This window comes from Epinephelus moara, chromosome 7 (genome assembly GCF_006386435.1).
Source record: "Epinephelus moara isolate mb chromosome 7, YSFRI_EMoa_1.0, whole genome shotgun sequence".
Taxonomy (NCBI): domain Eukaryota; kingdom Metazoa; phylum Chordata; class Actinopteri; order Perciformes; family Serranidae; genus Epinephelus; species Epinephelus moara.
This window is the reverse complement of record NC_065512.1, coordinates 4,673,372-4,688,855: the sequence shown is the minus strand read 5'-3', so window position 1 is coordinate 4,688,855 and position 15,484 is coordinate 4,673,372. Positions and strand designations below refer to the sequence as shown.

Sequence of the window (15,484 nt, the reverse complement as noted above, 5' to 3'; positions counted from 1 at the left end):
AACTTATTTAGAAGCCGAGATATTACAAAACGTACATTTTACGGCGGCCATTTTGTAAATTCCAATATGGCCGCCATATAGACATCTGCGCAAATGCAAACATTGATTTTCTGAATCCTTATACAATAACCTTTCCAAAAATGTATAGTTTTGCAAATCCCCAAAAAAATCCCACAAAATTATATAGTGAACCTGACTATTACCACCAGGTGGCGATTATTTGGTACTTTAACTTTGCATCGTTAAAAGCAAACAAACCTGTCCACACCCTATTAAATACTCTGTTTCCTCCAAGACTTTTCCTTTTTTGGATTTAGAATCCATAGCTAGCCTAGCGAGGGAGACTCAAGATGATTTATTGCCGTTGAGGTTTGGCAAAATTTAGAGGAAAAGGTGCTCGGCCATAGATGTGTGACGAACATTTCAGTTGACTAAATGGTAAAACATTTTTCTTATTCAGTGTATAGGCTACACATTTTAATACATTTTTGCAGCTGGAGAATGGTTGCGGGTCCATTCTGAACGGACAGCAAGTGTGTCAAGTTTGTAAAAAAAAAAAAAAAAAAAACACTTTATTTTGAAATATAGAGAATTTCCAGCATAGAGTTTTAATTTGAAGTGCCGTTTCCTGCTGTAGAGTGAGTGACTAACAAACAGCTACTTGACAGAGGCAGCAAACTAGCTTGACGACGTGGCCAAACACAAGTAGGACGCTGAATACATTAAAATGTTTGGACCTTAAACTAATGATAAAGGAGAAATCTGGATGCTGTGGCTGGACCAGTTGGGAACCACTGGTGTAGGGTACACTGTAGGTATGGTGTCAATTCGATGCTTGAGTGGGACTCCCGCATAAAGCAGACGGCAGAGTGGCATTCAACAGGGTTGCTCTGCTTGATAAATAAATGTGTAGGAACAATTCTTCTGTTCCTGAAACCAGTGACATTACTGGTAGCTGTGTTTCCTCCTCATTACTGAAGCAGAAATAACCTCAGGACATGATAAAAACCATCATACGCTCCCATAGAAGCACCTGGACGTCAAACTGATAAATTAATTTTGAAAATGTAAAATGTTTTTTGTACAACTGCTTCATAATCTAATAAATACAGAAAGAAGAACATCAGAAAATTTATTATTAGCCATTCTTTTTTCTTTTTTTTTTTCAACAGGACATTTTTTAATCACGGGAAACATTTAACCCTAACCCTTTACTCAGCGAACAGCAGAGCTGACAACATATCACTGTGTCAATATCATACCTTCACACTTCTTCATGCCTTCATCATCTTTTATCACGCCTCCTCCTCCTCATCATCATCCTCCTCTTCCTGAAGTCCTCTCTCCATGACTTTTATCTTGGCCTTACCTTTTTAAGGTTTAAGGTTCGGCCCTCTGTGATCGCCACAGTCCTCACACACACACACACACACACACACACTCACACACAGTTATTTAATATAAAGAATGTGCGTCAGTGATTTCAAAGCTCCCCTCAGACCTTAAACTGCCGATGTGTTTTGGGCAGCTCAGCTGTTGAAGAAGAAAATGTCATCAGAACTGAAAAAGAAGTGATGGATGAAACTCTCAAAATAGGACAGAGGCTGGGGAAAAAATGCTGTAACTCCTGACCAGAACTTTGGGAGGCTACATCTTATAAAATAAGTCTTACACTCGGCGCACAGCTAAGCTCACTATTATTTCAGACTGTGGTTGGGTGCAGTGTTGGTGTGTTGCTATTTTGATGCAGCAGAAAGTGATTGAGCATTAAAAAGAAAACCTGATCCAAGTCGAAAAGCACAGGATTTTCTTGAACTCTAAAGGGCACATTATTATGATAGTAAGATGCGCCTGCATAGGCAGGTTCACAACGTGCATACGCTCTGCTTGTTACACACATAGGGATGAGTAGATGTGTTTCAGGTGGATGAAGTAATACATCATTCATTAGGAAAAATATTAATGATGTTCTGTGAACACAGCAGAGATCAGAGCAGAGCTATAGAGCTGCTGTCCGACTCCACATCAAGGAGTCAGCAGGTTGTGTCAGAGTCATCTCAAAATACGCCTGGAAACATCCATCATGGAGGAGAAGCTCCTGGACCAACTGGTGGTACTCCCCATGATCCAGCCTCTTTTTCTTCTTTTTCTTTTTTCTGTTTCCGCTAAAAGTTTAGTTCTATTCCCTCTGTCAAGTTTAAAATGCAAATACCGGTGTGCCAGGTGCAGCCACACCTGAGTTTTAAAGGTAATGGGAGATGACACTCTTGAGTGATTGAATTTATGTTACGCCCAAAACACACCAACGATTAATTAAGGGACTAAAAACAACCCCTTTTGCCTCTTGCGTCTTACTTTGTGCCCAGATAATGCACCGTTTAAAGAGGCAACAGATAGGATTCGGGTTTTTTAGCTTGGCGCCACCTAGCGTCAGCAGTGTTGCTCGCACTGTCGCAAAGACCAAATTGACCGTGGGGATCAGAGATAATCAATAAAATGTAGGCTGTAAAGCCACCAGTATACCTCTATGTATATGTAGAATGAGAAGGTGTGTGGACACTCTACTAAATAAATGAGTAAAGAGACCGAGCAACAATTATCAGATTTAGAAAAAAACAAATAGTAATGCAAATAATTATAGCAGAATGCACAGTATCAGTACAAACAACAGTAGACACGTAAGGGATAATGTATAGTGAGCCGGTGACTGTTGAAAAATAACTCCCGACAGGGGAATGGAACCCCAACGCGCAGCTGAGTTATTTTTCAACTGTCACCGGCCTACTATACATTATCCTGCTTAGAACATGGCTTAATACTAAAAGATTCAAATGTTACAACTGGAATCGATATTATTAAACTGCTGGCAGAGTGTATTGACAGAGGAGAGGCGTTCACCAGACAAACGGGAGCGGAGGAGAGGATTTCACTCCACTTCTCCCGGTTGGAGAGGCTGGGTGCCCAGTAGCTGTGGTGGCGGCGGCGGCGGGGGGGTGGGGGTAATCACTGTCCGAGGGCTGCCGCAGAATGGCAACCAGGATGTCAGCCGACCAACACTCGCTACCCGCTCCCTGGTTGCGGCGATTTGCGATGCTGGCCAGCTAGGAATGAACTAGCAGCCAGTACAGTACAGTCCTCTCTGGTCTAGCTAACATTTAGCCGTGTTACTTACTGATCCATTAGAAAGAAAGCTAGCTGGACATGGGTTTTGAAGCCTCTTTGGTCACGGAGCTCCCTCCATCTCTTGAACGCCTGACTGAGGTTTACTCTTGTTTTTCCTCTTCTTTTATCACTCTCCTTTTTGCTCTTCTTTGCCTCCTCACACAGAGGAGCTCCTTTTCTTTTGCTAGGCCGTTTTTCACTTGTCTTCAAACTTTGTCCGTCTGCCATTGTGCTCGTGACTCAACTATCTCATGCCCAGCTCCTCATAAGGACCAGCTCCAGTCCCTGATTGGCTGACCAACCAGTTTGGCAATACATGACACGTTTCCTGCCGTAAAGCACATTTTTTCCGCAAAAATTCGTCCCCGTTGGCAGAAGCTTATTGCAAAGATTGCAAAGCCATTAAGTAACCTATGTAAATGCTGATAGTCTGATTTTACTGTGTATACTACCCTGTGCAACCCACATTATTTTCATAATGATATATATAGGCAAAAATGCTGTCTGTTGCTTCTTTAACCAGCAACAGTTGAGTTGGACACGCCCTAAATGTACCATGAGTGTCATCATGCCAGTCTGGATTGAACATGTGGACCCACATCAGGAGTTTATCAGGTTAAAGTTAAATTCAGTACATAGGGTTGTGTTCGTGTTGCTCTTTTGTTCTCCTCTGTTGAGTTGAGGCTGTTTTACTGTCTGAATGTTCAGTATGAAAGAGGCTCAGTCCGTCCAGCTGCAGCGCTGCCAAACCTTTGTTTTACAGTTCACCTCAGTCCAAAGGTAATAAAACAAACTCAGACCGATGCTGCTGGTCTTTAGATACAAACTGGCCTGAATGTTAAAGTTCAGCTAAATCATAAAAAACATTTTCTCCCTTCCTCTGACCACGGAGACACTTTTGGTCTAAACTGTCCATGTGTTGAGATTTCTGCCTCCGCACCGTTTAGTTTGTGCCACCAAACTGTGAATAGGTGAGTTTTGTAGACTGGAACTGGTGACCCTTTTCTTTATTTACAGTTCTTTGTGTCGCTCTTCCTTTCTTCTGTACACACCAGCTGATACTGAACCTCTGTGTGTTTCTGATAAGTTGAGCTCATGACGCTGCACTGCAAACCTGCACGCTCTGTACATACACTATCTCCATCTGTAAACTATATACTGTAAGTCTCCAGTTTCACTTTATCTTGATATCTCTGTTTGTAGGAAGTCAATATTACACACTTCCTGTATTCGAACTCTGAGCTGATTCACTGCGATCAGTAAATCAGTTCAAGCTGTTACCACGTTGATATTCCTTTAAAACCAGGATATAAAGCTGATGTAGGTTTGTGGCGTGACCATTAGACTGTATATCTCTGGATGTGACAGCATCCAGGCTCCAGTATGTTCTAACAGAAGGGTTTGTCGGATAATAAACAGCATCTGACACCATATTCTGCTGACTGTCATCACTTTTTGCTGCCTGCTGTCTTCACCGTGACATGAGAGCTGCTTCCCTCCATACACACATCACACCTTCAGAGGTTACCCATAAGGCCACTGCCCTTAAAGGGGAAAAAGGGTGAGCCGGTAACACTAATCATGAATATAATGTCCAGCAGCACCCAAATTGATTTGATTTGGTTCATTCAAACTCCAGTTCCTTTGTGCAGGTGTGAACACAGCAATCACACTCAGGTGCCGAGACCTTCTTGAAGAGGTGGTCTCAGTCCGGTTACAAATTAACTCTGGTGCGGTTGGTTTGTGGTGAGAAGGTGTTCCAACCTGGATGTGAAGCAACTGCAGTCACATGACACATTGTTTGGGTTAAACATGAGCATGTTCCAGTCCTGGAGGATTATTAATGTGCACCTCCTCCTGTACTGCCTTAATATGCACATTCAGCACATCCAATGCATCAAAACATTGTTTTCTAGTTGGAGCCGCGCCTCGTTTTCAAACTGTATGGTTTGACTAAAATGAACAATGACAGCAATATAGTCCACGATGAGCAGCGCTAAAATCAACCTGCGTAGTTGTCCCTCCATTGTGACATTAGAAAGTGTCACATTTATCTTGCAAGTGTACTCTTCTTCAACGTTTGCTTTACTTCCTGGATTTTTCCCACATGGAAATTCTGACCAATCCAGAGCAGCTTTCTCACACAAGGCATTTGATCTGGTCCTCTTGTAAATGCTGCCGTGAGAACATGAACCAACTCTAGGCAATTATACAACTTTGGAACAACATGAGTCCCTGATTCAGACCAGAGGAGATGACTCTACGGCTGACAGCACTCTGAAATATCTCTAAAACTATCAGATGGATTGTCATGGAATTTTGAGCTGACATTCATGATCCTCAGAGGATGAATCCTGCTGACTTTGTCGATCTCACAGGACCAGGATGCCTAAATATAGCCTCACAGAGCTGCTAGCTTGGCTGTAAAAGCTTGTTTCTTGTCTCACTACCTGTCCATGACTTTAGATTTCAATATTTGTATCCTGTTCCAGAATCAGATGTTAAACCATTTTCTTTATTCATTGTTTTATCCATTTTTTATTTAGTTATTTAGTTAATTAAACTAAATCTGATTCTTAATCCGTTGTGGGTTTCTTTTAATAAAAGGTCCGACACACCTCCCTGTGGACACATTGCATGTCATGAAGATATTTAAATTGCAGCTACAGTATTCACATGAACTCTGCAGTGAGTCAACTGGTTATCTAACTGTACCAACCTCATCGCATGATGGGAAAGTTTGTGGCTGCAGTCATCAGCATTCTCTGCTGAGCCTCGAGCTTTGTGGCAAAGACCCATGTTTAAATATCCTTTACTGTAAAGGAGAATCAAATGTAAAGGCATGTGGACGACCTCATTAACTGCCAAGATATTTCGTGATGCGTCTGTCTTCAATAAATACATTTAGGAATTGGCTGAGGTCGCAGCTCAGCTGTGGTCGGAGGAATGGAGAGGGAAAGTGGAAAGGCAATGAGCTTTAACCAGAAAAATGTCCTAATGAAAGACCTGCAGGCCAAAAACCAGGAAGTCGTTTCAGGTCACAAGTTCAAAGTATTTCTGTGCCTCCATTGTGAAGCTGTGCAGCCAAACCTCAGTCCTGCTCTGCAGTAAAAACACTGAGTCCTCCTCTGCCCAGCGCTGAACTCTTTCTGGTCCCATCCTGTGTGAAATGTACAGCAGGGTGGCGGTCAGAACAAGTTCTGTGTGGTTAGCCAGATGTCCCTGAACGCACCGTCCCTTAACTGATGTAAGAGCAGGGAGTCCTCTCTTAAATGTCAGTCGACCGCTGCCATGGGAAACATCCACCCAGAGGCCTGAAGCACAGACAGTGTTTCCCCAAATACATCCAAAAATGGAAAAGGAAAAATACTGTAGTTTATAATCCTGACACAGAAAGTATTTAAAAGTGCTTTAAAGCCACTTCGACTGACAAACATTACCAAATATGTCCTCACCCTGCTGGTAACACACCTATCTGTGTCTTTCAGGTACTGGCTGCAGTCCAGATTTGCTCTTCTTCCTGTGCGCCATGTACGCTCCCATCTGCACCATAGACTTCCAGCATGAGCCCATCAAACCGTGCAAGGCAGTGTGTGAGAGGGCGAAGCACGGCTGTGAGCCGGTGATGAAGCGTTACAACCACAGCTGGCCCGACAGCCTGGCCTGCAGCGAGCTGCCGCTGTACGACCGTGGAGTCTGCATCTCACCTGAGGCCATCGTGAAGGCAGAGGGACCAGGTAGTGTTACGTTTATCATTCATATTATCATCGTAATTTTTATATTTCACTCATTCTTGAGAATTTGCAAAAAAAAAACTTATTTATTTAAGGTTTTTGATTTTTACTTTTCAGTTATGCTGGGAATTTTTTTTATATATATATATATATATATATATTTTTTTTTTTTTTTTTTTTTTTTTTTTTTTAATTTTTAATGTTTTTTTTTCAAATTATTTTTATTTTTTTAAAAGATTTTAAAATCTCAAAGTCTTGACTATTAAGCCTTATAAAGTGCCAACCTCCCAGTTTTTTTTTTCTTGAATAGCATGCACGATGGATGTCAGAGGTAAGATCTGACGGAGTCGACAAAAAGTTATATATTTATTAATTTCACCGCAGTTATAGTTTAGTAGTTACATTTTTTTTTTTAAAGTTGCTAAGAGTCTGCTCAATGCTTAACAAAATTTTTAAACCATAATTCTTATATAGTTTGGATGTAGGGGGGCTATAGAGTTGACATGTTGTGGTTGAGACCGACTGGATATTAATATTACTTAATAAATTTATCTAAAACGTCTTAATGTGGAGCCAACTTCTGAACAAAAAACATTTGACTCTCTGCACTGAAAAACTCGGACCATCAGGAAGCACTTTTCCCTGCCTAACTGAGCCCTATCGGTGTTTTCTATCATGTTTCTGCTCTCAGCAGTTTGTTTCTGCTCCCTCTCGAACAGATAGCGTGAGTCATTTCCCCTCCGACTTCACTCCCACTGACTTTCTCAAAGAGCTCCTTGATACAGGCGGCCCACTCGTTTTACACTCAATAAAACCCTCACTGTCCTCTGCTTCTTTAAACAGGCCCTGGACCAGCAAGTCCTGAAAAAAAACCTCATCTCAATCCCCTTGACCTCCATAACGATACACCGACGTATCTCCGCGCGGCCCCGGCTCGTCTCGGCTCAGCGGGGTTTGGGGATTTTCCCTCGGTGTGAGTTGTTGATTTGCTGAGGTTCAGCCAGGGTGGATCGCTCAGTGGACGGTCTTCAGGCTGAGAGTTGCTGCTCAGAAGTTTGTCTCTGGGTGGAACAGAAATCTGAAGCAGCCACAGAGAGTTTACCTGTTTGTCTCCTTCACTTGCATTCGGAGACGCTGTGACACAGAGTGCACTGCCAGAAGTAAAGCTCTGCAGACACAAAACCAAACCAAATGGAAAGTAATCTTTCACCTGGTGAGGACAGGTCAAGACTCTGAATATCTGATGCTGAAAACACAAGCAGCAGTGGTGAAGTGTGGCCTGCTGCAAGCTGCAATGTCTAAAGCTGCTGAGGCTGCTCTGAGCTCAACAAGCTGCAGCCGTTTGAATCTGCGGTGAAGTGTGGCCAAACTAAAAGTTGGGGATACTCAAACTTGTGGCAGCGAATTGCAGCCAGAGGAAACCTGCAGCCAATCAGTAAACAGAGTTCGGGGACATCTTATGAAGAATTTCTTCCTGCCTGAAACTCAAAAACACAAAAAACACCTCCAAGCTACAGAAAAATTTAATGATAGCGTCCAAAATTAGCACTCGTCACTCGCTAAATGCCAGTAAAAATCTATGTTAGCACACAAAATAAATGATGTCATCCGTCAGTGGTTGGTTGCTGAACAGGGCTATGCTGACACAGACTCTCCTCAAACCAACACTTACATTGATTGACTACATTTTCTTTTGCACTGAGATTGGTTTGCATTTTTTTTTCAGTTTGTGTGCCACTAGCTAAAAGTTCATTCTTGACCCTACCCTTTAAAGATAACTCATTCGGTCGATTGCATTCAAAATATACAGTTTGAGGTCGCTAACCAAAGCTCATGACTGTCTGTGAGGATTGAAAGGTAATATCAAATTCACCACAGCAGTCTTTAGATCTTGCATCTTAACCAAGCATGCAGACACTTAAACTCCTCTACCCTTAAGATGATGTCTAACAACAGCTACACTTTCATATTGTAGCTGCAACGGCCACATCAGCCTCTAAAGGACGTTAAGACGGGAAGGGAACTTGTCAAAACCACAAGGTGGTTTCATATTTGTTCTTCTGTGTACATGATTTCTGACACTGACGGTGTCTCTCTGCGTTTCTGTAGATCCATATTACCAGGACCCAGCCAGGTGTAACCCAGGTGAGGCTGACCTTCTACCATCTCTCTGACCAAGCTGGTTTCCTAAGAGTTAGCTGGTTCGCTGCTTGATTAGGTATCAGGTTGATCAGGTTGGATGCAAAACTAATAAACCACCTCAGAATCTCCACGACTGACAGGGGAACAATGCACTTCATCAGTTCTGCTCCAGGAAATCATATTTTTCTCACCAACATGCTGATGTGCATCTGAACACAGTCTAGAAACCAGTTTAACCAGTTTACTTTCTGGGTTTATCCTCTGACAGAATCCAGTCCAGACTTTCCAATGGACTCCAACAACCTCCACTGCAGAGGACCAGACGGAGGTAACCTGTCTGTTTCCCTGTGTCTAACTCTGTCCCAGTTCAGGCTCCTCTTGTTAAAAACACAAGTGTAAAAATGACAAGTTGTGCTTTTCGATACCTCAGGAACACTCCATTGTTAAAGGGAATTAAATACAATTTTAAGGTATAGTGCTGTTTTTTTAATCCTCGCACATCCAACCAACAATAATACAACAGCAATGTTGTAAGTTAAAGTTAGCAGGAAAGCTTGCAAGTCTTAAACATGGGAGGCTTTCCCATCTCTGGCATTTGTCCCATATGATGTGAGCGCAAAGTCCCAAATCCAATCTGGAACTTTTAAGGAGGGGGAACCTGAACACATTTGATTTCTGATGCACTTCTAAAATTATTTGATCACCCTCTTTGTGTTTGCGTCTGTGTCTGTAGATCGCTGCAGGTGTAAGACGGTCAAAATGACTTTGAAGACCTATCTGAGGAACAACTACAACTACGGTGAGTCATCTGGGACATATTCAAGTTTTCACAAATATGAGACACAAGATCATTGTACTTTATTCAGTTGTATATCTCAACACCTGCTGACGATTTGTTAGCCATCTTTATACGAGATGATCTAATCATGTTATTGATCTGAGCATTGAATCCATCCCTTAATGATCAAGTGTTTCCATTCCTGCTAATCCCACTGAGAATCAAAAGTCAGTCTGCAGCTCTGAGATCTCAGCAGTGTTCAGGTTTTTAGGGTTTATATCATATTGTTTGTTATAATAAGACAAATATATATAAGACAAATCACTAGAAACCTCACATGTATGTGTTTATGAGAAGGGATGTAATTTGTTAGGCAGCCTGCTCAAATTGGGTTGTTGGTACTTTTCTAAATCAACCCTTTAAGGTTTTAAAGTGAGAATGTGGTTCGAACATCAGACAGCCAATCATCATGTGAGATAAACATCAAAGTCTAAATGCACATTACTTCACTTCAAAAAACTGCCGTATTGAAAATCTTTTAAGTATCACGAAACTCTTCAGCGGATTCTTTCTCTCTGACTTGTTTTTCTCCTTCATGTCGAGGGAAAGATTTTGGTGCCGAGGCCGTTTGGTTACTTAGATTAAATTAGACACACTAAAGCTAAAAGCCCAGAAAGGCTTTTCCAGATGATTTGGCAAATCCAGCAGCAGAGATTTCCATGTGGAATTCTGGAGCTCACTAATGCCTCTGGCCACAGAATCCATTTGGGGAAGATTTTCAGATTTTTTTTTCCAGCCATCATTAAAAACAAGAGCTCACTTTCAAAATATTCAGATATAATTAAGGCAGAGGAGTTCAGTGAAGCATGGTGGCACGTCATGGTGGTCTCTATAATCTGACTGCTGGCGCTCTCGCTATGCTAATTAACACTGGTTTTGCTGTTGAATCCAACCTGCTGGACCACACTGTTACTGGCTGTGCAGGTTTCTCCTCCATGTTTGCGGCTTCCACCTCTTTTGGTTTCGCACTGCCGCATTGATGCTGTCTTTATTCTCATGCAATATGCTAATTCATTGATCTGTTGCTCTTGAAGCTTCTGTTGTGCTCTCCTCACCACCTGTTTCAAGTCATTAAGGGAGCATTTTCTGAGAAAAACAATAAAGGTTTACCTGGTTCCAACTGTAAACTTGATGTTGTGACCACAACAGAAGGCCCGCCTCTAAAATCATCCGATGGACAATGGGAAAAAAAGTGGAGATGACGTGGGGCACTTTTCCACTCCAAAGTTTTTCCAACTTGAGGAGTTCAGAGTACTTCGGCAAAAACGCCAGGCGCCTTGAGCGCAGACCGTGAGGCATGTAGCAAAACAGCAAGCGAAAAGCTTCATTCTCATTGAAAACAATTACAAAAAGGCTCCTCCAGCTGCTGAAACACTTTCTGTGTGATCGGGGCCTACCTCTTCAAGAAGGTCTCCATCTGGTTGTTTTGGTGCGTACCCGAGTATGCACACCTGCCCTAATGAACCGCACTTAGGCTGCAAATAAACTTTAGTTGGATTGAACCGAACCAAACAGGGCAGGTGTGAAAGCACTGAATCGTATGAGTGAGATTTCAAGTCCAGTGTGTCCACATATGCTGATGACTCTCTCCTTTAGTGATCAGGGCGAGAGTGAGGGAGGTGAGGAACCGCGGCCTGGAGCCCACAGCGGTGGTGGAGGTGAAGGAGGTGCTCAAGTCTTCTCTGGTCAACATTCCCAAGGAGACGCATACACTCTACTACTCTTCCTCCTGCCTGTGTCCTCCTCTGTCTCCCGGGGAGGAGTTCCTCATTATGGGCTATGAGAACGAGGAGACGTCCAGGTATGAGTATGGAGTTATAACAGATTGTAAAAGTATTGTTATTGACATCAGATTTCCTCCAGGAAACTGGTCCAGCTAGTCAATAAGATCTTCAAACCTGAGCTCAATGCAGGTTCTTCTGGGTAAAGCAGGTCTCCAGTTGGTGGTTATCCAGCTCACTGATCCAGCCGTTTGTCCCTTCTTTTTCCAACTTGTAAAAACTCAGGTGGTTTAGTCTTTTCCCGACATTGTGAAATGCTGCTCTGATTAATTGTAGCACCCCTACTTGTTTCTTTGAATTCTACTAAGCCTGATATTATGTTTCATAAAATTGTTGCTGGGCTCACCTCTACTATAAAAAGAATTCAGTGTGACTGTGAATAAACCTCACGCTGTGTTTGTGGTTGCAGGTTGCTGCTGATCGACGGCTCCATTGCTCAGAGGTGGAGGGACAAATTGGGCAAGAAGGTCAAGGTGAGATTCAGATCCTTTTTAATCCAAAACACAGTGGTACTGATGGTTTCAGAGCAGCGTCTCCTCTGAATTTCTATATAAACACACCTGCAGCAGCACAGGTGGAGGCTTTGTAAGTTAACTGTGCTACTGCAGCCTGGTGGACATTCTTAATGTAAGTTCAATTGGAAGTTTGATACACTGGAAGTAGTTAGTTTTGCAGTAAACTTTGTTCAGTTGTCTACTGTTAACAGCTTCCTAAAATGTATAACCAAGTCATGGAGCTAACGGGGAACTGCCCATTGTTCCGACCATATTAAACTCATTGTTCCCAAGTCCGTTCCGAAATCATCATGATGCCCTGTGGTTAAGGTCTGGTTAGGTTTAGGCACAAAAACCACTTGGTTAGGGTCAGGAAAAGATCATGGTGTGGGTTAAAATGAAAAAGAAAGTGACAAACACATAAGCCGTGAGCCTGCTCCGCCTCAAGCCGGTCGCGGCGCACCATACGCCCGCCGCGAGCCGTTCAACACTGCGGACAGTCGGACTAATGGGCTGTCGAACCAATGACATGGACCCAGCTAACGTTAGCTTAATTACCTAGCTACATGTAGCAAGAAATGAGAGGTTGTTTTTGTCTACCTCTGTCTGAAATTCACCCATAGCTTAAAAATTGGCAGTCATTCTATAAAAGATGAAGCTGTTAACATGGCTAATGACAATAAATATTCCATTAACACACCAGTTTACATGCAGCAGTTCATACTCCAATTAACATGCCCTGACATATCATTTATCACATAAAAAGTTGAACACTTGGAACCGCTTGTCTAGGAGCGCCAATGGACGTCAAGTGGGGTTGTGCATTGAAAATAATAAGGGCAGATTTTTTGACACACAGCGTTCGCCCCTCGTGTGTTTTGGCCTTCAGTTTGTACTGGCTAGCATTAAATTCTTGTGCACTCATGTCCTTTCGTTGACTCTGAATAAAATGTGCTTCTCTTTTAGCCCTTTTTCCCACAAATGAACTCTGGTTCTTGAACTGGTTCTGTTCAGGACTCTTAGAACTTTGGTGCTGTCGAAGGAACCAGGAGCCGGTTGCACCACCTCTCACTAAGTGTTTACTAACCTTAGTAAAAGTGTAAGTGTTTACTAAATCAAGATTTAGTCATTACTAAATTAAAATGGGTTGCACCAATTTTACTAGGAATCACGTAGAGCTAGTAATTACTAAGTGTTTACTAAATATTTACACCTACCCTAAGGGTTGTGTAACTGTTACCTAGTTACCTAGTTTGCCGACACAGGATCAAAACCAACTGAAGAAAACAGCAACTATGGCTCGTTTAGAGAGGCTTGCTCTACAAAACAGAGAACCTGCCATTAGGAAAAGGTTTTTGAGAGACCGAATCCACCCTTTGGATGTGTACGATGACTTCGATATTTACTGTCGATACCGGTTCAGGCGCGACCAGATAATACGGATCACGGACATGCTGGCTCCGGCAATTGAGCACGGGTCCGAGTCAAACGGGGCTCTACCTCCGTCACTACAAGTGACAATCGCGTTGCGATACTTCGCTACGGGGTTGATGCAGAATGTGGTTGGGGACACGATCCAAGTCCACAAAAGTACTGTGTGCCGGGCAGTGCGTAGGGTGGCGCTGGTGTTGTGTGGGCACCTCAACGACTACGTTAGCATGATGTTTATCGTTTTAATATACACTGGATTAGCTGCAATAGTAGCCTTAACAACCTGTGCCACTAACGTAACAGAGCAGCCAAAAGTTAACGGTTGTTTTCCGTTGTTACCCTAACTTACCTAACGTTAGGCTCCCAGGTAGAAACTGACTTAACTTTTAACCCATTTGACACTAATTCAACGTTGAATCAAAATGCTATCTGGGCGAATGTTATGCATCCCAAAACGACAACGCTACACAGTTTGTATGATACATATCGTTTACGGTAGGCTACTTACTGACTGAAGAGACTGGAGTATCTTGCCCGGCTGCGCCCAGCTGTTCCTGTGTACATTCTGCTCCGCATGCTGATTGGGTAGCCAAGTTGTTGTCGTCACGTCATGCGACTAGTAACCACTTCAAATCTACTAGATCTACTAGATACGGGATTGCGTAAACTGGTCTGGTGCAACCGAAATTAGTAAACAACTAGTTGCAAACTAGCTAGTAATTCCTAAGGGTTTAGTAGTGGTTTAGTAATTACTAAATCCTGAATTTAGTAGAGAGATACGCCAAACTGGTGCAACCCCACCCAGGCCACATTTCCACCAGTTTTGCAGGTGGAAGGTGGAATCAGGTGCAGGAACCAGAACAGAACTGTTTCTATGTTGGTGAAAAAAGGTGTACTTTAGTGTGAAAACACCTTCAAAGTAACTCACACTTGTTTATTAACATCTGAGGATACAGAGGCTGAAATCCTGATGATCACCATAGCAACAGACCTCATCAGGAACATGAGTAATTGTGTGCAGTGACCGATCATTCATTTCACTTCCTGTCTGTCTTTCTGTGCAGAGATGGGATGACGTCCTGCAGGGGAAAGGCCGAGCAGCTCAGCGCCGGAGTCGCCACTGAGATCTGACTGTGTGTGTGTCCACTGAGATCTGACTGTGTGTGTGTGGTGTGTGTGTGTGATCGTGTGGATGACCGTGTGCGTGTGTGTGACTGTGTGGATGATTGTGTGTGTATGTGTGTGTAGATATTGCACTATCACAGGCTGTTGTAGCTGAATGTAGTTCATCTCTTCATCTGTCAGACTGTCTGTTCGCAGTCTGAGTTTTGTCTTTTTTTTTCTTTGCACAAACATTATTTAGTGTGCGTTTTAGTGTGTGTGTTTGTGAGCGTGTGCATGTGTGCGTGTGTTTGTATGTATGCGTGTGTGTGTGTATACACCTAAAGCACTCAATGAAGACAAGAGAGGGGGTGGAGCTTCAAAGCTGTAGTACTAAACCCTACGCACAGCCATGCAGTATGTACATGACACTTTGTTTGAAAAAGAAAAATTCTTTTAAGTGGCGGCCATGTTGGCGCCACGGCTCCTCTCCATGGTCACATTTCGTAATAATCCTGGATGTTGGCCATGTTACCACGGCGATGTGATGGAGGACATTTAAAGCCATTTGGACTTAGACATTTTGGACTGTGATAGACATGTAGCCACGACCTAAACTTTACTGAACTCTGCAGAAAAGGAAAGAATGATATTCACGCTGTGTTCAGACAGCAACAAGAGTGACTCAAGCAACAGCAACTAAGGCAACCAGGGCAACATGAGTAACATCAGCTGCTCCCCTCTTCACTATGGTTGGATCCAGCGCCTCCTCTGGTCTCGATGTGACACCACAACATAAAA

The 15,484-nt window shown here is 42.9% G+C and overlaps 1 protein-coding gene across 1 annotated transcript in view; it reads left to right on the top strand.

Annotated features, from left to right (window-relative positions):
- The window catches only part of frzb (frizzled related protein), a 22,947-nt gene extending 8,222 nt beyond the window's left edge, over positions 1-14,725 (top strand). Inside the window, exons 2-8 of the mRNA XM_050048445.1 lie at positions 6,651-6,899; positions 9,006-9,041; positions 9,307-9,366; positions 9,772-9,837; positions 11,473-11,677; positions 12,067-12,130; positions 14,647-14,725. Coding sequence (XP_049904402.1) covers positions 6,651-6,899; positions 9,006-9,041; positions 9,307-9,366; positions 9,772-9,837; positions 11,473-11,677; positions 12,067-12,130; positions 14,647-14,706 — 740 coding nt within the window. The 3' untranslated portion in view covers positions 14,707-14,725. The remainder of the gene's footprint in view (positions 1-6,650; positions 6,900-9,005; positions 9,042-9,306; positions 9,367-9,771; positions 9,838-11,472; positions 11,678-12,066; positions 12,131-14,646) is intronic.
- The last annotated feature ends 759 nt before the right edge of the window (positions 14,726-15,484 follow it).